This window comes from Sorex fumeus, unplaced genomic scaffold (assembly GCF_029834395.1).
Source record: "Sorex fumeus unplaced genomic scaffold, SorFum_2.1 ptg000061l, whole genome shotgun sequence".
NCBI lineage: Eukaryota > Metazoa > Chordata > Mammalia > Eulipotyphla > Soricidae > Sorex > Sorex fumeus.
The window spans coordinates 17,264,417-17,288,214 of NW_026606118.1; the positions used below are offsets into that span (position 1 = coordinate 17,264,417).

At 38.8% G+C, this 23,798-nt stretch overlaps 1 protein-coding gene across 6 annotated transcripts in view; it reads right to left on the reverse strand.

The window, feature by feature from the left end:
• STXBP5 (syntaxin binding protein 5) overlaps positions 1–23,798 on the reverse strand; it is a 180,483-nt gene that overhangs the window by 150,859 nt on the left and 5,826 nt on the right. For all 6 annotated transcript variants that reach the window (XM_056126390.1, XM_056126389.1, XM_056126394.1 and 3 more), the window contains exons 3-4: positions 2,813–2,894; positions 806–906 (exon numbers count right to left, since the gene is read on the reverse strand). In XM_056126390.1, coding sequence (XP_055982365.1) covers positions 806–906; positions 2,813–2,894 — 183 coding nt within the window. The remainder of the gene's footprint in view (positions 1–805; positions 907–2,812; positions 2,895–23,798) is intronic.

The window sequence follows — 23,798 nt, forward strand, 5'->3', positions numbered from 1 at the left end:
AGATTCTAGCTAAATCCCACTTCCTTAACTTAGCAGACACACATACATAAGCAAATATACATGCATATATGTATATAAAAATACTATATATATAAACTATTGTCACATGAGCAAACGTGGAGAAAAAGGGACAGGATTCATTACTCATTTCAAGCCAAAATGTTTCATATGAATCAAAAATTTAAAAGAAAATTATCAATAATATAAGAAAATGTGTATTTGTTTCATGAATTTGTGTGACTAGAACCTTCAGATCATAAATCATGCAGGAGATTTCAACCTTACTCCTAAAATCTACCTTATATACATATTTATGTGGAAAAATAACATGCAACATAATATCATAATAGAACGAAATGAACAGCAGATTGAAAAAGATATAAATGCCCACTAATAAAGATTCAATGATCACATTTTCACAACAAAATAAAATGCAGATATGAAAAAGATTAAGAAAGATTTAAATATGCCAATAAAAATACTCATTCAGATGTTACTAAAAAAACAAATTATAGGAAGAATATATAATAGCTTCTCTTTTATGCAATACAGGAACTATACCAAAAGTTTTGCTTATGCATAAGGACTTAAAATATTTCTAGAAGGACACAAAAGAAACTTAGGTGACTGCATCTGGTGGGAAAAAGAAGTCTAGACAAAGGGGAAATTTAGTTTTCATTATATATCCTTTGAACATTTTTAGTTTTGAGATTGGGCATATTGTCTATCAAATAAATAAAATACAGGTAAAAATGGTTTGAACAGATAAAAATCTACTCCAAATAGGGTAAGAGAGAATTCTTACCTTTCTCTGCAAAATTTAAGTGAATGTAGTATGGCAGGTCTCTTTTGACGTAAATTCCATAAATGTAAGGTATCATCAGCCAAGGCACTCACAAGAGCTCCCTAAAAAACAAGACATACTGCATTTTACAAGTATTAAAGTTCAAAAACATCTAAAGTACTAAGATCCTTCCAAAAAAAATCTTCCTGAATTTTAGAATTTGTCAGTATGTTTAATTTTGAGAAACACCTCTCTGACTCAAACTCTAAACAGGAGATGTAATGTAACGGGCCACGTGTGTTTGTGTATGAAGTTCTAACTTCTTCATTGAAGTGGAGTTACAGGCCACCATGGTATTGCCTAGAGGCCTCCAGAGTCACACTTGGTGCAGTTCAGGGATCTCTGGGGCTACACTGTATAATATTTAGGAGGCCATGAGGTGCACAGGATCGAATCATGGTCAAGCACTACAATTGTTATAATTGTCTCCTGGCCCCAATTCTGACATTTTAAAAAGTACTTCCTCTGACCCTTGGCAGGAGGAAGAAGGATTCTTTGTAATCAATTTCACTTAATTTTTACATTATCAACTCTTAAATACCAATTCAATTCTTTATTCTCAACAATTTAACTTTTTATATCCATGATGCCTGTCTTCAATCCTGCCGTCAAAATAAAAACTAGACATACTTTAAACATACACCTTAAAGTATTCATGAACTTCAAAAATTTGGGAAACAAACAAAAAACCTATATGACGACACCTTTATATTTAAGGAATCCAGCATCTAGAAAAATACTCCTTTCTTCCATGACAGAGTTCTCTTCCCTGTCACTTGAAACAATTCCCAGATCTGCTTGCATGTTTTTTTTTTAATTTTTATTACTGAGACACTATGAGGTACAGTTGTAGGCTTACAAATTTTTGTGCTTGGGTTTCAGTTATACAATGATCAAATACGCATCCCTCCACAAGAGGCCATTTCCCACCACCACAGATCCCAGTATCCCTCCCACCCCCCCATCCACCCCCATCCCTTTTGTTCTCTCTCTCCTTTGGGGTGTTGTGGTTTACAAAACAGGCAATGAGTGGCAAACATGTTTGGTCTATAGTCTACTTTCTGCTTGCATGTTTTTTTAAAACCTCCAAACACATTTTCTTTGCTGATATAGTGATACTTTATTTAGCAGCCCCTCAGATTTTATAATGGATCAAAAAGAAAGACATAATTTAACAACTCTAATTTTTTTTTTCCCTCCCGTTGATCATCGATTTGCTCGAGCGGGCCCAGTAACGTCTCCATTGGAGACTTTGTTGTTACTGTGTTTGGCATATTGAATATGTCACGGGGAGCTTGCCAGGCTCTGCCATGCGGGCGAGATACTCTAATTAGATGAGAACTTTGACAGGGACCAATTTCTAATGGACTTCTCCCAAAAAGTGGAGTGCATTTTAGTTTATGTAATAAGCTACGTCTTCAGAATTCTTTTAATAGATGTTCCTATACAACTGTCAGTGTTTCTACTATTGGGGGCCTGGGTCACTGCTGGAAGTGCATGGGGGCAACCCACACATGTGCTCAGTGACCAAGCAATTGCCCTTCAAGGAACCACACAGTGCCAGAGTTCAAACCTGGGGCTGCAAAGCATGTGCCCAGCGCTTTCAATTATCTCTCTGGCCCCATTATTTCTTGAAAATAAAATTTAGATGCAGCAACTTGTATCAAAAATTTTACTTAGGAGCCTTGAGATAGTAGAGCTGGTAGGTAGCTGGTAGGAAACTTGCATCCCAAGCACGCAACCTGGGTTGCACTCACCTTTTTTGTTTTATTAAAAAAAACTATGAACATAATTGCAATACTGTTTTGAGAAAAGAGCTTACTCTTTGTGCTATGCTTTAAAGTGAGTAGCTATTATTTCTGCTCTGTAAATTCCAAAGATTCAATACGAATGCTTCTGTGGGGAATCTGAAGAAGCAGCTGTGGGTGCATCTCACCTGTAAACCAGGAGGCAGAAGCCGCCACTCACCTCGTTAATCAGGAACTGCAGCTGGATGACGGCAGACCCGCTCTCGTGCTGGCAGTAGCACTCGACTCCTGGGCGACCAAAACTGTCATGAATTCCGTTAAGGAGTCTGCGGCACATGCGGAACTTTACGGAACTAAAAAGTTGTATAAATGGCTAATACATGTTCTGATGACCGTGAGGCGACTCGGGCTATTTTCTGAGCCCAAGATTGATTCGGAGTTGCATTTATCAGATAACAATCTAACTAGGCACCTTTAGCAGATAATCGGGCTGGAGCGATAGCACAGTGGGTAGGGCGTTTGCCTTGCATGCGGCCAGCCTGTACAGACCAGGGTTCGATTCCTCCGCCCCTCTCCGAGAGCCCAGCAAGCCACCGAGAGTACCTCAACAACACGGCAAAGCCTGGCAAGCTACCCGTGACGAATTCAATATGCCAAACACAGTAACTTGTCTCACAATGTTACTGGGCTCACTCGAGCAAATTGATGAACAATGGGAGGACTGTGCTACAGCAGAGGATCAGAAATCTCAAAAGATTACAGGTCGAAAAGAATACAACTACTACTTCTAGGCAGAGGATTGGGGTAGGGGGAATGAATTATTTTTGAAAAAGCAGAAATCCAAACATAGATATGATTATTTGATATATTTTATTCTGGCTCCCATTTTATATATGTAAAAAATATATTTAAACACACACATACACAGATATACAAGTATATGTGTGTTCTGTATATATGCATGTGCAGATACATAATTAAAAGTTAAATCTAAAATTGGATGGGACTTAAAAATTTATCGTATACTCTGAGCTCCAAGATGAAGACAAAACTGCTAGGAAAACAGTAGAAGGTGGAAACGAATTGAACAGCATGCAAAAGAATGATGGGATGAGTTCAAGAGGAATAACATAAGAATTATAGGAGCCCCTGAAGAACAGGAAGGCAAACGTGAAGGAGAAACAATAAACAAACCACTGAGAAGACTTTCCCATGAATGGGGCCAGAGCAATGGTAGGGCATTTTCCTTGCACGTGGGCAGCCTAAATTCGATTCCTGGCACCTGATATGGTTGCCTGACCCCCCACCGCGCTAATTAAACACAGCTGTTTACCCTCTTTCACTCTACTCTTTCAACACCCGGAATTTAAATAGCAATTACTATTACTAATATCACTATTAGCATTGTTTACATTAATAGCGGTAGTACTTTTGCTACACCAGTTGCCCTGATACAAGTACAGTCAGCTAGATTTCAAACTGCTGATCCTGGCAAATAAAACTACCAAATCACACTCGGGCCAGTCAGAAAAATCAAATATCTACATCTCTGTTCATTCATTTCATCTGTCAGATAACAGAGTTAACTTCTATTAGCTGGTAATTTTTAAGTCAGTAGAATGAGTCTCATGTAATTGTTCCAGCTGAACTCTTCTTTCTGGAAGCTATTAGCATATTCTGTCATTCCCATTCTCATGGGAATGGAGTAAAAACATATATATGTTTAAGCAGAACAGTACAGATGACTAATTTTTTTTTTTCATGTGAGCTATACAGGGCCAGAGAGCTAGTGCAGTGGGCAGTAGCAAGGCACTTGCCTTGCATGCAGCCAACCCAGGTTCGATCTTCAGCATCCCATATGGCCCTCCAAGCACCACCATGAGTGGGTCTGGGGTGCACAGCCTAGGAAAAAGCTCTGAGCAGCACTGAGGGTGGCCCTAAAAACAAAGTAAATAGATAAAATGTGAACAATAAGTGAAGTATAGCAATTCTATATCTGTCACCGTCACGGTCCTCCCATTGTTCATCAATTTGCTCGAGCATGCCCAGTAACGTCTTTATTTTGAGACTTGTTACTGCGTTTGGCAGATCGAACAAGTCACGGGTAGCCTGCCAGGCTTTGCCACGTGGGCGAGATACTCTCGGTAGCTTGCGGGACTCTCCGAGAGGGGCGGAGGAATCGAACCAGGCTTGGCCGGGCTGGCTGCACGCAGCAAACACCCTACCGCTGTGCTATCGCTCCAGCCCAGCAATTCTATATAACTAATAATTTTAACAACTATTAGAATAAAGGATAATAATTCTATATAATCATGTATTCACAGGCTGGAGCAATAGCATGGCGGGGAGGGCTTCTGTCCTGCATGCGGCCAACTCGGGTTCAATTCCTCTGTCCCTCTCAGAGAGCCCGTCAAGCTACAAAGAGTATCCCGCCTGCACGGCTGAGCCTGGCAAGCTCCCTGAGGAATATTCAATATGCCAAAAACAGTAACAATAAGTCTCACAATGGAGACATTACTGGTGCCCACTTGAGCAAATTTATGAACAATGGGAGGACAGTGCTACAGCAACAGTGCTACATGTATTCATAAGACATATTTCTAATCTAATCTTGTTATTAGCCAAATATTTAAGAATGGATCTACTGACTAAAACTGAGACTTTTTCTTGAATAGAACATAACTACACAAGTTTAGGATTCATACATCACTACACAAATTTAAGATTTCCAGTTTTGCGATTTTAAAAACTGTAAAACAAGCAATGCAAACTAAGTGAAGAATTCATAGTCATTTCTAATCACCTATTGCTACGAGCACATCTCTTTGATTCCACTGTTCTTCCTGCATTAACATATGCCTCAGAGACATGGGCCCTATGAAAACAGGATGAGAACGCTATTCGGGTCTCTCAAAGAGGAATCGAAAGAGCTATGCTTGGAGTATCACGCTTCACTCAAATGAGAGATAGAATCCCGAGTTCCGATCTCCGTCAACGCTCAAGAATCAGGGACGCTGTCTCATTTGCCAAGGCATCAAAAATTAGATGGGCTGGACACGTAATGAGGTTTACAGACAACCGCTGGACTAGAGCCATTACTGACTGGATTCCACGGGACGTCAAAAGATCGCGTGGATGCCCACCTACAAGATGGTCAGACTTCTTCGTGAAGATCATGAACGATCAGTTTGAGGCTCTTCATGTTCCTAGAACGAACAGATGAGATGCCATTGGGCTATGCTAGCACGCAACAGGGATGAATGGAGACGTTACTGGCACCGGCTCGAGTCAATCGATGAATAACGGGGGATCAAGTGATCAAGTGAAGTGATCACCTATTGCTACTTCCAGAATTCCTACTTTCTACTACTGCAAACAAAACATTCCAAGTTACTGACTTTCATGATGTCTTTCCAAAATACCTTAGATTTTTGTAGTTTTAAAACATTTGGCATTTGTATTTTATCAGTTCACATTATTATTTAAGTGAGTTATCTGATATTAAGTACAACAGGAACAAACGAGTTTGGAAATACACTAGATTCATTCTTGGAACATAACAGGAAAATAGTTTTACTAACTTGGTTCTCCTCAGAAATTGCCTACTGGTCTGAAAACTGTAGTATGTTCTGGGTATCAAGGTTTTACTCCTAGAGAGAGGAAAGTGTCTATATACTTAGCACTTGGACTGGAGCGACAGCACAGCGGGTAGGGTGTTTGCCTTGCACAAGGCTGACCTGGGTTCGAATCCTCCGCCCCTCTCAGAGAGCCCAGCAAGCTACCGAGAGTATCTCGCCCGCGCGGCAAAGCCTGGCAAGCTATCTGTGACGTATTCGATCTGCCAAACACAGTAACAACAAGTCTCACAATGAAGATGTTACTGGTGCCCGCTCAAGCAAATTGATGAACAACGGGACAACAGTGCTAACAGTGCATACTTCGCACTTGGTTATATGCAGGTGAAGAAAGTCTTATTTTTATTCTACTTAACGCACTATTTCAGAGGAAATTATATTTCTTGATTTTGGTTTGGGTTTTGGGGCCATACCAGGAAGCACTCTGGGATCACTCCTGTAGGAGCTTGGGGATATGGGGCGACAGATATCGGACTGGGGTCGGCAGCATGGAAGACAAGTGCCTCACCCCTCACACTATGTCTACAGCCCCAAAACTGAACTTTTTTTTTTTTTTGCTTTTCTTGGGGTCACATCAGCGATGCACAGGTGCTCAGAGGAACATATGGGATGCTGGGAATCAAACCCGGGTCAGCTGAGTGCAAGGCAAATGACCTACCTGCTGTGCTATCGCTCCAGTCCCAAAACTGAACTTTTTATAACAATACTGTCTCTTCATTTCTAGTGAAGATACTAAGATATTTTCTGTCATTCAACCACTGTACTAAATTTCAAGCAAAGTCTTAAAAACGTTTTAACTCCTATAGTCATCTGAAAGGACATTATTGTCTATGTTTAGCAGATAATTTTAAAGCTCAGAGAAGTGATTTCCTCAAGGTTATGACTGTTTTCTTTCCCTTTTCCTTTGGACAATGGAGTGCTGTGTGAATGATTCATTCCTGAAAGATCCTCTCACTAAAATAAGGACAGTGTATTCAGGAAACTTCCCACTAAATACTTTACAATTACTGAAAGCTTAAAAATTGAATTTTACTTTTAACTTAAATGTTAAGAAATCAATGCTGCTTACATAACTGTTAGAAATGTGGCAAAAACAAATTTCAGAGTAAGTAGCTCTCAACCCAGGAGCTATTCCAGAATTGCAGCGGTACTGCAGATTTACGAAGCTCAACACGCCTGAAAAGCATCCTAACGAGGTATCTTTTATGTATTGCTGGTTTGGTACCAGAAGAACATCTGACACTCCATGAAAATGAAAACCTTTACTTTCAAGTCAGCTCATACATCAACTCTGCTATTATTTCTTATGACCTGGGGAAGAATTATTACACCTCTCAAGTGCCATCTCCTTGTAATGGAGAAACCTGTCTAGATGACTCTGCATAACTGTGGTGAGAATTAAAATTAATAAAGAGCACACATATAACATGAAGACCATAATCACTATTTAGCATAATGTAACTCATTACTTTAATAAGAAGTAAAGTTACCGTACCATAGGCATACCGTAATGTAAATATCAATTTTAATAATGAGACCACAATACTTCATAGACAAATTTATATTCCTGTTCTCTCATTCCTATGATGAGTACTGGTTCATAAAGCTATGGTTCTTCCTAATACTGTCATTACCAAGAGTTAATGGTTTTATTATAAAATAATCAAAAACTATGAAAGAGATCTGCTCAGTAAATTATTCTCATTTATTATGGCTGTGCCCACAACTAGATGAACAAAACAAATCTTCTAAAATATAAATGAAGAAAATCTATAAGAATAGAGTATAAACAATTCTGCAAAGATAGAGGTAAAATGTAGAAATGTGTATTTACTCTTCTGATGTCTACTCTTTCAGACATGAATGAATCAATTTACCACAAAACCATATATTAAGACTTCGCTGTCACTATATCTTACTTTTATCCTAACTACTTATTACTTACTTATATCTTAAAAGTAAATTTTATTTTTACTTTTTAACTTAAACTTTGAAGAATCAATGTTGCCTGCTATCTACTTATCGTGTGTGTGTGTGTGTGTGTGTGTGTGTGTGTGTGTGTGTGTGTGTAAGGGGGAGCTGGGTATAACTGTGCCCCACCTAGCTATACTCAGGGCTTAGTCCTGGCTCTGTGCTCTCATGCTCATAGGTTACACTTGGCCATACTTGCCACCATATATGCCGCTGGAGATTGCAAATGAGTCTGCTGTATACAAGGCAAGCACCTTAAGCCTGTACTCTCTCCAGCCCCCTCTGTGTGTGTGTGTGTGTGTGTGTGTGTGTGCGCGCGCGCGTGTGTGTGTGTGTGTGCGCACACGCGTGCACGTACGTGTTATTTTCTAATGGGCTTAATCATTCTATCTCAAATACCTTTAGCCTTCTTTTCTACTTACCTATTAAAAATTGTAGCTACCTCAACATACAACCAATGAACCGGTTGTAAGTTTTCTCAACATACAACTGAGAAAACCAACCGACGAATGTAATTCATAACCCAGGTTACTCTCTACTTAACTGTCCATGGCATGTATTCAGACAAGTACTTTCATAACGACTCAAGAACCAAGAGAGGAGGCAGTCCTTAAATGCAACTCTCTGCATTCACACGTGACACACTAATCTGTAACACTGTAACACTGTCCTCAGTTGTCCATGGATTTGCTCATGCAGGCACCAGTAATGTCTCACAACAAATTGTGAAACTTGTTGTTACTGTGTTTGGCATATCTAATAGGACACAGGAAGCTTGCAGGGCTTTGCTGTGTGGGCGAGATACTCTCGGTATCCCCAAGAGGGGCAGAGGAATCGAACCCAGGTTGGCCGTGTCCGTCACCGCATGCAAGGCAAACGCCTTACCCGCTGTGCTATCGCTCCAGCCCCACACATTAATTAATCAATCAATCAAGGGGAAATGTTTTAAGTAAAAGGTAACACTGGGGCAGGAGGGAAGGGGGCACAGATAGTACAAGGGGTAAAGCACTTGTCACACACATAGCTGCTATGATCCACAGAGCACCAGGAGTAACCCAAAAACACCGAGTCAGGAATAAGCCCTGAGCACCAATAGGTATGCTCCCTACCACCACCATCACCACACAAGCACAAAATTTTTTAAAAATATATTAAAATGCAACTAACACAATGAAACGAGCAATTACAGAAAAACTTGGATAATGTATACAAGACAGGAGGCAGAAACAAAAACTTGAAAACTTAAAAGAAACAAAATATTTTCTTTTCAAACACTGTTTCATCAGATTCAAGGTAAGTATTCATTCATTTGCCTAAAAGTTAACTCTTTTTTTTGGGGGGGGGGGTCACACCTGGTGATGCACAGGGGTTCCTCCTGGATCATGCACTCAGGAATCACTCCTGGCGGTGCTCAGGGGACCATATGGGATGCTGGGAATCTAACCCGGGTCGGCTGTGTGCAAGGCAAACGCCCTACCCGCTGTGCTATCGCTCCAGTCCCAAGAGTTAACTCTTGAGGAGGAGAAGCAGAGATTAGGGCGAGCAAAAGGAAGCTTAGGAGTTCTAGTACTGCATCACCAAGATAACAATTATGAATAAGATAACAATTATGAATAATCAAACACTTAATATGTACCAAGTATTGTACTACCTTACAAGAGTATTATAAACTCTGCTTTTACAAATGACAAAATTCAAGAGATGTGATTAAATAAGTCTCTCCAGGCCATGAAGCTGATGAGCAAGAAAGTTAGGGCATGAACCCTGGCAATTAAAATCCAGAATCCTGTAACACCAAGTGTTACTGCATTGATAAGAGTTAGAGATAATTTTCACATCTGTATGTTCACTTCCTGCCTTTTTAAAGAGTCATTGCAAAATTTGAGAATAAACAAAGAGGATGCAGATTTGTAATCAAAAATACTGATACCAATTCAGAAAATTCAGAAGGCCAAGTCCAAGAAAATAGCATTTGATATAAGCAGCACTGGCCAAGATTGAAGAAGGACAATGGGGTTTGAGTAAGGACAGACATGAGACAAGAGAGCTCGAACTGTAGAGATAGAACTGTACTTTTCAAAAGTCTGAGAAATTTAAGCAGGGAATCAAAGCAGAGGTATTAAGACAGAAGTTGAAAAGATAATCTTACAAAAAAAGAAGTATGCCATACAATACTCCTTAGATGTGGAACTGAGGCTATGACTATAGTAGAAAGATAATTCATAAAACTGTTTTCAACTTTAAAAATCAAAGAGTCTATGTGGCAGCTGCTGGTAAAGAAGAAAAAAAGAACTCAACACAAGAAGAATGATGGGTTAGTATTTTCATTTTTGAAAGTGAGGAGTCAAGAATCAGTTCATAAAGACAGAGCAAGAAGTTAGGAAGTGAATGAAATCACTGAAAGTTACAAAGGCAATGAAGAGAGAGAGCAAAAATAGAGAAATGTTTATAATAGGAGGAGACAGAGGAAGCAAATTTTTATTTATTTATTTTGCTTTGGGGGTCACACCTACCAATGCTCAGGGGTTACTCCTGGCTCTGCACTCAGGAATTACTCCTGGCGATACTCAGGGAATCATATGGGATACTGGGGATCGAACCCAGGTCGGCCGCATTCAAGCCAAAAGCCCTACCCGCTGTGCTATTGCTCCAGCCCCGAGGAGTCAAATATTTATTTATCAATGCAGGAAATTAATAGGTATTTCCAAAGGGGATGAATTAAGAAACACTGGGAAAGCAATTTTTTTTAACATTTGCCTAGGATTAGAAATAGTTCAAAAGTTCTGGGGATCATAGGCAGGTATGAGCGCAGCAAAGCACACATTTTAAGATTTTCAGAATTCAACCTTGAATCCAGTGGTTTTCCAATTTTTTCACACTTTCGAACTGACACAGGTACACAAACACAATCGGCACTTCAGGAACAAGTAGTGAAAAACCACTGCTTCAAGTCACTTATATTTACAAATTTGGTTTGTTTGACTAGATTTTTAAGTGGAAAATAGCATTTGCTAAGGATCAGATATACCAGCAGAAAACCGTTATGTGGGCTTACTTTATCGCATTATTATTTTATCACAAGAGTTTCACCTATAATATTAGAAAAAAGAAGTCTATCCAGATCTATACAATAGAAATTTGTTTTCGTTCTACAACGTATTGTGGAAAATTAAGTCACTTGTCTATTCTGTCCTTATCACCACAGGTTTCTTTCCAAATCTACCTTTTCACATTCATATTTTACACACATGGGTGGCAAAAATAATGGGTAAACTGGGGGGGAAATAAAGTACAGCGTCTTAAACTAATTATTTTGCCTCCATGTATCCTATCCTGTATCTCCTCAGATGTGAAAATGGCAAGCAATAGAATGGCATTGCTTATTTATGTTTGTTTAAAACCCATTCCTTTTATTCTTACTTGAGAACTTTAAAAGGAATTGGGGATATAAATTATAGTCCCTAATCTCAAAGGCTGTCAAGCCTACAAACCAAAATATGAAAGCAATATAGCAGTTTGATTCACTGATATCTCTAAGTATAGTTTATTTTGTAGAACAGATTTAGCTTAAAATGAAAGTTTCCAATTATTTTCACAAACATGAGTTCATCTGGGCTTTAGCCTAACCCACACCATTCTGTGTTTATGCTACTCCTTTTGTTTTCCTCCTTGCTTATTAATCAGTGCTACTGTATTCTATAGACAGTTCCTTATTTTCTTCAACAGGACCATCTGTGTTTGAATTAATGAACTGTTTCTGAAAGCTTTCTGTATAGGTAGAGGCTGGAACCTTGGATAACAGGCAATCTTCTCACTCGATCTGCAAAGTCTCCAACAGCGTTTGATACAAAATGTGCACTTGGTACGTAAGACTCAATGAATGAATGAATGAGCTTTTAAAAACCTAAGAAAAATCATCAGAGAGATGCATATCAAAACAATAATGGGATACCATCTCACATCACAGAGACTGGCCCACATCCAAAAGAAAAGCAACCGGTGCTGGCGCGGACATGGGGAGAAAGGGACACTCCTTCACTGTTGGTGGGAATGTCGACTGGTTCAGCCCTTCTGGAAAAGAGTATGGACGATTCTCAAAAAATTAGAATTTGATCTCCCATTTGACCCAGCAATACAACTCCTGGGAATATATCCCAGAGAGGCAAAAATGTATAGTCGAAGTGACATCTGCACTTGTTTGTTCATTGCAGCACTCTTCACAATAGCCAGAATCTGGAAAAACCTGAGTGCCCAAGAACAGATGACTGGTTAAAGAAACTTTGGTACATCTACACAATGGAGTACTATGTAGCTGTTAGAAAAGATGAAGTCATGAAATTTACATACAAGTGGTACTACATGGAAAGTATCATGGTAAGCGAAATGAGTCAGAAAGAGCAGGATAGACACAGAAAGATTGCGTTCATCTGGGGAACATAAAGCAACAAAATGGGAGACTAACACCCAGGAGTGGTTGAGATTAGTACCAGGAATTTTGCTCCAAGACTTGGAAGCCAGCCACACCTGCTAGGGGAAAAGGAAGCTCAGATAGAGAAGAGAGCACCAAATAAAGGGTGTTGGGAGGATCCTCCCAGGGTGGGAGAAGCATGCTGAAAGTAGACTATAGACCAGACATAACTGCCACTCAATGCCTCTCCTGCAAACCACCGGACCCAAAAGGAGAGAGAGAGAACAAGGGGGAACGCCCTGCCACAGAGGCAGGGTGGGAAGGGGGGGTTGGGGGGGTGGGAGGGATGCTGGGACCCGTGGTGGTGGAGGATGGGCGCTGGTGGAGGGATGGGTACTTGATCATTGTGCGACTCTGAAACCCAAGCACTAAAATCTGTAAGTCTATAACTGTACCTCATGGTGTTTCACTAAAAAAATACCTAAGAAAAATCATGAACATCCAGAAATATCTTCTAATGCAAAATCAGCTCACATTTTAGAAATTAAATAAAAAATCTAAGATAGTGGGATCCCACACATTTAATCCTCCAGTTTATTTGTTAAGTAGTTTACAAGCACAGTAACAGTTCTGAGATTTCTACGCTACTATCAGTAAAGTATGTCAACTTACCTACCTATCTACCTACACTTGGCTAGAAGGCAAGTTCTCGCTGCTGTCACTACTACTGTGTATTATTATACACATATTTTGACAACCATAATTTTACGACAAACGTTAACAATAGCAACACTAGTATACACTCAGTACATTGTTAAGGCTTTTTCTTTTTAAAGATTAGGAATGTTCTCAGAGAATCTGTTCAATTCCTGTCAACAACAACAAGAAGAAAAGAAAACAAGCTCAAGTTCTAAAAAATTACTTAGTATTTTAATCTAGGAATAGAAGTTTAGAGTACACATAAAATAGAAAACAATTGGGAGTTTGAAATCCTATGCATTTTTAAAATACTTTTACATCCTGTAAAGTTTAAAGATAAAAATGTGCAAGATAAATACTTTTAATGAACTTGTGAATGGTAAACTTTCCTACAGTATTAGACGGACACTTAATCCTCTAATGTTCTGTGAGTGTAAATTTCTTTCTTTGAGTAGAGATATTCTGCTAATAAACCAAGAAAGATTTCTAAGGGCAAACTGTTCCATAGTAATAAACTAAACCCAAAAGCATAATTTTAATGCATCACAAACCCTGAAGATTTTCATTGAAGTGTACCAAAAGATTATCATTTTTTATTACTTTTTATACTTTCAGCAAATGATAATTTACTGAATACTTTGTCTCAAACTATTATAGTAAACCTTCAAAATGTTGCTCTACTGAACAAATGGCCTAGGACTGGTGAGAGGAGGACTTTTATTTTTAAAGACCTAAATCTTAAAAAGATTTACTATAATGTGATTGTTTTTCAAAAAAAAAGAAAATCGTAAGATCAGCCCAATATGGTCAAGACATAGTGATGAAAGCACTCTTAAAGTGAGATGAGTCTTAGCATCATATCAATTCTGTGCTGATTTTGTGTAAACATAAACAAGAAATCACTTAGCACCTCACAGCTTTGTTCTCCCATGCTGTTATGTGGAAGAAATTAGTCAACAGGCAAATAGCAGCATAAACATTTACTCTACTCTAGAAAATACAAGCCATCAAAAATGTATTTCTAAGAAAGATTACCAGAAAAATAAATGAAAATCTGTAAGATGATGTGTTATAGTTGGAACAACTTCTCCCCACTGAAGATCTCTTCTGATAATCTTCAAACATCTCACTGGTGTGAGAGTCAACTGCAGTTACAAGACTATACTTTCAACCTCATAATCAGACTACGTGCTCTTTTATTTTTACTGCTGATACTCAGGTCCGGTGATATATAGTTAGGGAAAACACTGTAACTCAACCCTAGAATCTCAGTTCCTTTCCATTATTTATATTTCCTACATCAGTGCTTCATAATCCTGTCTTTGAAAGTAACAGCAAATCTCCTCATGGTTATACCACAAATTTCAAGATAGCCGATTGCTTTAAGAGGGCACTCCCTCTCCATACACTGTATTGAACTGCTTCTTATCTGCCCTCTGCCTCGTTAAGAAATGGCTACTCTCTTCTGCACCTCCAAAGAAACAGTGACCAAAATACAAAGACAGTCTACAGAATAGGAAAGGATATTCGCCGAATACACATCTGACAAGGGGTTGATATCCAGGATATACAAAATACTGGTTAAACTCCACAAGAAGAAAACATACAACCCCATCCAAAAATGGGGCAATGAAATGAACAGAAACTTTCTCAAAGAAGAAATCCGAATGGCAAAAAAGCACATGAGAAAATGCTCTACATCATTAATCATCTGGGAGATGCAGATCAAAACCACAATGAGATACCATCTCACACTTCAGAGACTGGCCCACATTCAAAAGAACAAAAGCAACCAATGCTGGCGCGGATGTGGCGAGAAAGGGACACTCCTTCACTGTTGGTGGGAATGTCGACTGGTTCAGCCCTTTTGGAAAACAGTATGGACGATTCTCAAAAAATTAGAAATTGAGCTCCCATTTGACCCAGCAATACCACTCCTGGGAATATATCCCAGAGAGGCAAAAATGTATAGTTGAAGTGACATCAGCACTTGTTTGTTCATTGCAGCACTCTTTACAATAGCCAGAAACTGGAAGAAATCTGAATGCCCAAGAACAGATGTCTGGTTAAAGAAACTTTGGTACATCTACACAATGGAGTACTATGTAGCTGTTAGAAAAGATGAAGTCATGAAATTTACATACAAGTGGTACAACATGGAAAGTATCATGCTAAGCGAAATGAGTCAGAAAGAGAGGGATAGACATAGAAAGATTGCATTCATACTTTATATCTAAAGTAACAAAATATGAGATTAATACCCAAGAATAGCTGAGATCAGCACTAGGAGGATTACTCCATAGCTTAGTGGCCAGCCGGGCATTCTAGAGGAAAAGGCAGCTCAGATAGAGAAGGGAACACCAAATAAAGGGTGTTTGGAGGATCCTCCCAGGAGGGGAGATGCATGTCAAAAGTAGACTATGGACTGAACATGTTTGCCACTCAATGCCTCTTTTGCAGACCACAACACCCAAAAGGAGAGAGAGAACACAGGGGATTGCCCTGCCACAGAGGCAGGGGGGGATGGGGGCATGGGGGTGGGGGGGATATTATCCATGGTGGTGGAAAATGGGCACTGGTGGAGCGATGGGTATCTGATCATTTTATAATCAAACCCAAGCACAAAAAATTGTAGATCTACAACTGTACCTCATGGTGTTTCACTAATAAAAAATAAATAAATAAATAAATAAAAGATAATTTAAGGTTAAAAAAAATTAAAAAATTTAAAAAAAGAAAGAAATGGCTACTCAGTCTGCTGACTATTTATCCAGTTTATTTCAAGAAGCAATAGAGGTTCAAAATTACAAATTACATGGCACACCTCACACCAGTGAACCAGAACTTCTAGAGAATAAATCCAAGCATATGTTTGGATATTGCTTGTACATTGTTTTTTGGTGGTTTTTTTATTTGCTGTTACCTCCACTAAAAACTCTAACACAGAACCTTTAAAAATTGTGGAAAACATTCTGACCTCAAAGTGTATTGAATTATTACTATTCACACATTAATATATAAATGACTCTAAGTTCTCAGACTTCCTTTTTTTTCCAAATCAAATAAGGAATCACTTTAATTTCTCATCATAGATCTTATTTTCCAAATTTCTAATAATGATACTTCTGCTTTGAACAAGCTTTTTATCAACTTGATACCAATATCTGCAAACAAGAACTTAGGAAGTCATTACCAACATTTAATATAATGAAAAACATTTCAAAGCTGTGACCTATGAGTGTATTAACAAGACAAATAACCATTTGCATTTTTATAGTGAAGTTCCACAATTCCATAGTTTTACTTCCTTAACAGATAAAAATGATAAACACTTTGCGAAAATAATGCAGCTTTATCACCTACAAAAATAAATAGACGTGAAGTTTCTGGTCCAGAAAGTACGGAATTTGGAAATCGCCATTTTCTTCCGAACAAGTAAAGAGAAAAAAGAACAAACTAAAAATTGAGAACTCCTCTTAAATCCTCACAAGTAAGGAGACAGGGCAAACAGCTGCCATCTGCCCATCAGTTTACAACTGTCTACAGCTCAGCTTCTGTCTTTGCAACAAAGATTTACAACTTCCCCTCGAACAGTACCAACCAGCACAAAACCTTAGCAAGAAAGACTGTCTGAGTAGAAACACCTAAACTATATTTACGGAATTACTGGCGGCTTCACTTACATCTAAGGGTCCGACATTTCCTGAGTAGCCCATTTTGGGGTGGGAGGGGTGTGTGGGACCCAGTGGGAGGAGAGATTCTGCACCGCAGTAAGTTTACTTCCTAAGAGCTCCACCAAGCTTTCTCAGTTAATGTGAGAAAAAAAAAAATTCTGCTCCCAGCAGATACAGAGGGGAAACATATATTGAACAAGATCTTTTAAATATAATGAACAAGATCTTCTCTTTCCATGGTCTATCCTTGGGAGAAACTGAGCAGAGCCAGAACTGGGAGAAACTGATTAGCCTGTTTGAGCTCAGAAAAGGGTGGACACGCCATCCCAATAAACTCACGTCATCGAGTCTCACCTGATCAAGAGCAGCAAGCAGCAAGAGGGGGGAAAATGAGGCACTGGTAAAAACTCAGGCTCACAGATGAAGATGGAACCAGAAGAACATAGAATGCTTCCATTCTACCATACCAACAGGTTACCACTAGAAGTGAATCTAGACAGAAACTTGACACCCTTTTCACGAAACCAAACTCCAAAAGGAGCATGGACCCAAAAGGAGAATGCAAAATTACAAACTTAGAAAATAACATCGAAGAAAACCAGGAGGACACTCCCTTTATGTACAACAAAAGTTAAAGCTGTAAAATAAAGGTGATAAACTGGACTTCATCAAAATTGAAAATGTCTTGCTCAGTTTCAATAAAATGAGAAGATGAGCCGTAAGTTGGGGGGGGAGAATGTTTGCAAAATACATATCTGAGAAAACGATTACCCCAAATCTACATGGAACTCTAAAATTCAACAACAAGAGAACCCAAATCCTCAAACTGGAGATGGTGTGCAGGGACCAAGGTATGTGGCCCGCAAGTCACCAGCTCCAATGTCACAGCCAGCATCACAGTCTCTCCCAAGCATCACCAGATGTGGCCCAGGAGGCCGAGCTCTGGGGCAGCCCCGATAATGCCCAGTACTGCAGGGCAAGAACGAGCCTCACATCATCAAAGCTTGCATCGAATGTTAGGCCTGATTAGCCAAGACTCCTCAGGAGGGGTGCCTGGGATTCCTAAACAATTCTTGGGAGGCCACCAGAGAATAAATACAAATGAAAAAGAAAGGAAAAATGCCTTTAAAAAAAGAAAACAAAAAATTAGGTTACAAGATAGGTGAATGACCTTTCCAAGCAATTACCAGAGATAAACCTATGAAAAGGGATTCCACAACTACATGACCCTGGGGAAATGGAAATGTTAACAACAGTTAAGATTCCAGTAGGAATCTACCTGAGTGGGCCAAGTCCTGAACGACAGCCCCAAACAAGGAGGCTAGCACAGAGCAACAAGAACTCTTGTCCAATGCTGATGAGAGCTCAAAATAGCAAAGCTATATCTGAGGAAAGTTTTGAAAAACACTATCACTACAGAATCCAATGATCGGGAGTTAAAATGTTCTATCCACACAAAATCTGCATACGCATGTTGACAAGTCATATTTTTCGTAACTCCTGAAACCTGGATGCAACTCAGAGGTCCTTCAGCAGACGTCTGGGCAGAGGAACTGTGGGAGGGGTTGAAGAGAGTGCAGCAGGCAGGGTGCTTGCCTTGCACATGGCCAACCCAGGTTCAATCCATGGCATCCCATACGGTTCTGTAAGCACCACTGGGTGTGGGGACTGAGCACAAAGTGAAGAGTAAGCCTTGAGCACCACTAGGTGTGGTGCAGAAAAAAGAAGGAAACTGTGGTAAATATGGAGAATAAAATCGTATTTAGGGCTAATAAAAAACTATCAAACATGGGGGCTGGAGTAATAGCACAGCGGGTAGGGCGCTTGCCTTGCATGAGGCCAAGCCGGGTTTGATTCCCAAGATCCGATATGGTCCCCTGAGCACCACCAGGGGTAATTCCTGAGTGCAGAGCCAGGAGGAACCCCTGTGCATTGCCAGGTGTGACCCAAAAAGCAAAAAAAACAAAAAAAAAAACCACTATCAAACATGAAAAAAAAAGGAAACCAAATGCATCCTGTGCAGCACAAGAAATAACACTGAGAAAGCTACAAATATGATTACAATGTTATAACATTCTAGAAAAGATAAAATGATGGAGACAACAAATGTATCTGGGATTTGGCCAGAGAGATAGTACAGGAAAGGAGGCACTTGTCTTGCACATAGCACTGCATAGCACTGTAGCACTGTCCTCCCATTGTTCACTGATTTGCTGGCGCGGGCACCAGTAATGTCTCCATCGTGAGACTTGTTGTTACTGTTTTTGGCATAACAAATATGCCACAGGGAGCTTGCCAGGCTCTGCCATGCAGGCAGGATACTCTCAGTAGCTTACTGGGCTCTCTAAGAGGAATGGAGGAATCGAACCTGGGTCAGCTGCATGCAAGGCAGACGCCCTACCTGCTGTGCTATCGCTCCAGCCCACAGCACTGCATAGAGTTGCCAAAAAGCTGCCAGAATAGACCCCTGAGCACAGAGCTAGTAGTAAGCCCTGAGCACTGCTGGGACAGGCTCAAGAAACAAACAAAAGGGGGTGCCAGGAGTTAGTGGGAGAAAGGAATAAAAAAGGGAGAACACTGAGAACTAAGGAAGTGGAATTATTCTACATATTACAGTGGTAATTAAAACACATTACTTTCGGAACCAAGAGTTAAACCTAATGTAAACTGTGAACTTTGTATTGCAATTATGAGTCACTGCAGACTCATCAATTCTAACAAATGTACAACCCCACTGGGAAAACACAGTCAATGAGAAAGAAATGTTGGGTAGGGGCAGGGTTATAAAACTTAGATTTCTGTACCTTTTACTCAATTTTGCTGTGAATTTAAAACTGCTCCAAAAATTCAGAGTATGTTTTAAAAAATTAATACATGAATAAATGAAGTTAGCCAGTTTCATATTATAAAGGCGGACACAATGAATTTTGCTAACTCCAATTGTAACATTCAACTAGTCTAGTAAAGCAAAATTGCAATGTATATTTCTTTGGTATAAAATTAATAAAATGATAAATTTACGCATAAAAGATATATAAACATAAAAAAACTCCCTTTAAAAGGCTATGACATTTTATAATAAATACCTAATAGATTTTAAAAAATTGTCAATTGCCTTTGATGTAAAAAAATACTCAAAACAAAAAAAATTGCAATATTTAGGTTAATATAAAATTTTAAGGTTAGGTAGGTCAGAATATGCTTTTAGATATTTCTTCCCCTATTACTCTGAATAAGAATTCCTTCAGTATTGGGGATGGAGCAATGGCACAGCAGGTAGGGTGTTTGCCTCGCACGTGGCCAACCCCGGGTTCGATTCCCAGCATCCCATATGGTCCCCTGAGCACTGTCAGGAGTAATTCCTGAGTGCAGAGCCAGGCGTAACCTCTGTGCATCACCGCGTGTGACCCAAAAAAGCAAAAAAAAAAAAAAAAAGAATTCCTTCAGTATTTACAAATTAGAATTAGAGTGGCTGAACATATTCTTCACTGTTTTGCAGTGAGGATGGCTTCTAGAGGAACTCCTCCTATAAAGAAACCACTGTAATTACATAGTCTTTAGAAAAATATTCTTGCTCAATATACTTTGAAATATATAAAAGAAGAAATGCATACACTCACACAGCAAAATGCTCACAACTAAACAAGTTTTTATCCCAGCATCTATTATAAGAAGCATAATGATGAAGTTCTTTTCTTAAGTATGGGCGAAGTGAATTTCTGAAAATGCAGGTATCATTATAAAAAATAAAGCACAAAAACTGAATAGATAAAAAAAAAACCTATTTCAACACTTTTTTCTCCCCAAAACAAACAAAACTACAAAAACGGGAAGCAATTTAGGAGAAAGTACTGCAATGTAGCTGATGCCAGTAGATTTACAGTCAGCTTTCGCAGAGTATTGCTGCAGAAAAAAAAAAAAAAAGATACTGCCATTACAAGGAAAGATTATGCACTTTGAAGAAAGGTTAGGATTAATCACTCTCCAACAGACAATCTCCCCAGGAAAGGCTTCAGAAGTTACAGATAGCACCTACTGAAAGGGAAACAACACTGAAATTTCTAGTACTGTATTTTGCAAGGAATGTGTTAAAATAAACCTAAAATTTTCACTGAAGATTATTATAAAGCTAAAAAATGCATTATTAGTTAAAAATCTCTTACATTCTCCATTTTAGGTGAATCTAAGTTATTTTAGATGGATATTCATTGGATGGATATTCATTGGAGATTGTGGGGTGGGGACCAACCCATCCCCAGCATCCAAAATATGGCTCACAAGGACTAGAGGCTCTACCAGTGCCGGGTCAGTAGTTCAAGCTGTGCAGTGCCAAGGATGGGATTCAGGGCAGCGCTGCGGTCTCCAAGCTACACCTAAGGCAGAAAATGTAACTACCAGTCAACTTAGCATTCAAGAGGAGTTCTGTTAATCAACACTGAAAAATGGTTGCTATTCCCATGCTTTCTGATGGTCCCTTTCATACATAAAAGTTTACATCTCCTTTGATTGACTTGGGTTCTGGATGTAGTCAGCCAACACAAAGAAGCTCCATACTTCGTCATCTTTAAACGACCAATCAGATCCCTTTGGACAGAGATGCTTCAAAGCATTCCCAAATCCTCCACAGAAAAAGAAATTCTAAATCCTAGAGCTGGAAGGACTCCTGGAAATCATGCATTCCAATTTTCTCATTTTATAAGAAAGGAAACTCAAGCCCAGAAATTTTAGCTGGCTGAACCAAAATTAGCCTAAAGATTCACATACAAATCTTATCATGAAAAGGGAATTCTTCCAAAATCCCTTCACCTTTTCTCTTAGGATAGCAAAGTCAGGTTGCAATTTTCAAAGAAAATTACACTGAAAAAGAAAAAAGAAAACAAAGAATATCAAACAGAAATAAAAACCACATTACTTAGAGCAGAAATTCTTATCAAGTACAGACTTGGTTCCCTAATAATTAACATATCCTTTTCAATTCCTTCATTTTTTTATCACACGGTGTTTCCCTGCAAAAGAAATCCAATGCTAAATAGTGCTTCCAAAAAGATACCATTTTCTGGCCATTTTTAAAGTACATATACCTGCTCCTCCCACTGCAGTAACAACCTATCAGCAACTCATACTTTGTTCACACAAAACCTACTTTAATGAAAAGCTCAAAGTAGCAGAGTTCAAGTATCTTCAAATCTCCTTTCTCTTTTATATTTAGAATTCTAAAGAATGAGAATTCAATGAATTCTATGCATAAAGCAAACCAGCAAGAAGGTAGATAAATTTTTTTTGCCAAATTCCAGCTAAATGGCTCCATTCTATTTTAAACAAAAATCTGCTTCCAAATCTTTTTCCAATATTATTATTGTTTTGTAAATAAAAATAAGCCATAAGTCAAACGTTATAATTCTCTCTCATAAATACAAAATCAGTAATCATTTATTTATAAACTACTAATTATAAAACTCCTATGTAGTTTTTATTGCATTACACAGAAATTTTACACACTATGGATGAGAAGAACAAAAGTATTTTAAACTACTAAAGACAAAAACAGAACCTTTACTCCAAAGACTCTATTAGCTATCAAAATACATAAAATTAAGGATTTCCTAAACAGTATCTGGCACCAAGTTGTCTCTAGAAATTACTTGCTGAAAAAATTAAGGACATGAAAATTAGAACTACACATACACGCTCATATTAATAAGAGTATTATATAGAGCTTATTTACCAAAATCGCCCTGCAATTTCTTAAGCTACACAAATGATTATGTTTGTTCAGATACTAATTTCATTAGCTATATAGGGTTATTATCTCCTATGTAATTGGCAAAGAACTTGGGCTAAGTACAATGATACTCAACCAGGATCATCTGGAAAAAAGATAGTGGTGTTTGTGTTTGTGTGTGTGTGTGTGTGTGTGTGTGCGTGCGTGCGTGCGTGCATGCATGCATGTGTGTATGTGTGTGTGTGTGTGTACATACACAATAGTGGGGGAGCAAGCATTCATGCTGCCACACAGAGAACAGAAGCAAACCTGACATATTTAATAGGTAGGAACCAGGAATATTACACAGCCTAAAATATGTCCAGCAAATCCACAGACTACCCACTATCTGAGAAACACTAACCAATGATAAGTGAACAAAATCAAACTACTGAAATTGACTTTAAACAAGTGCCCTCAATCAGAAATCCAGGAAACCCACAAGATCAATCCAAATGGACAACAAATGGAAAAGTGCATCAATTCTCGCGCTAAAATAAGACATCTAGGCCATCCGCACAAAATGGCAGTATGATAAATGTCAGCAATGAGAGAATTCCAAACTCACCATAATTCTGCCACCACCTCAGTAAGTTTTTGATTTCACTTTGTAATAGCCTCAGTCCAATAATGGCAAAAATCACCATCTTCATCATTAATTTCCCTCTCCAGCTCCCATTCTGCAACTCCCATTTTGGATCCACTTTACGATCTCTAGGTATTAATAGTTCCCTGTGACATTTAATTTGGTCAATTATTTTCATCCATGACATCCATGGCCCACTAAATCATCCTAAAAATCATACCTTCTTCCTGTTAGCATCTCCTTATATAACTGCAAAGATTCATCACTGAAAACCATCCAGAAAAGGTAGGTTAAAATCCAAGTTTCTCCAAGATTCCAACCAATATCTTTGAAAGTCCAATAAAGATAGCAGGGTGGTTCCCTTTCCTCTGCTTTAGCCAACAGTTGTTGTTCGACTAATTGTGCATACCTTCCCCAACATAATGACTCTTAGCTACTATATGTAAAAATGGCATCAAATGCAGCCTGACTT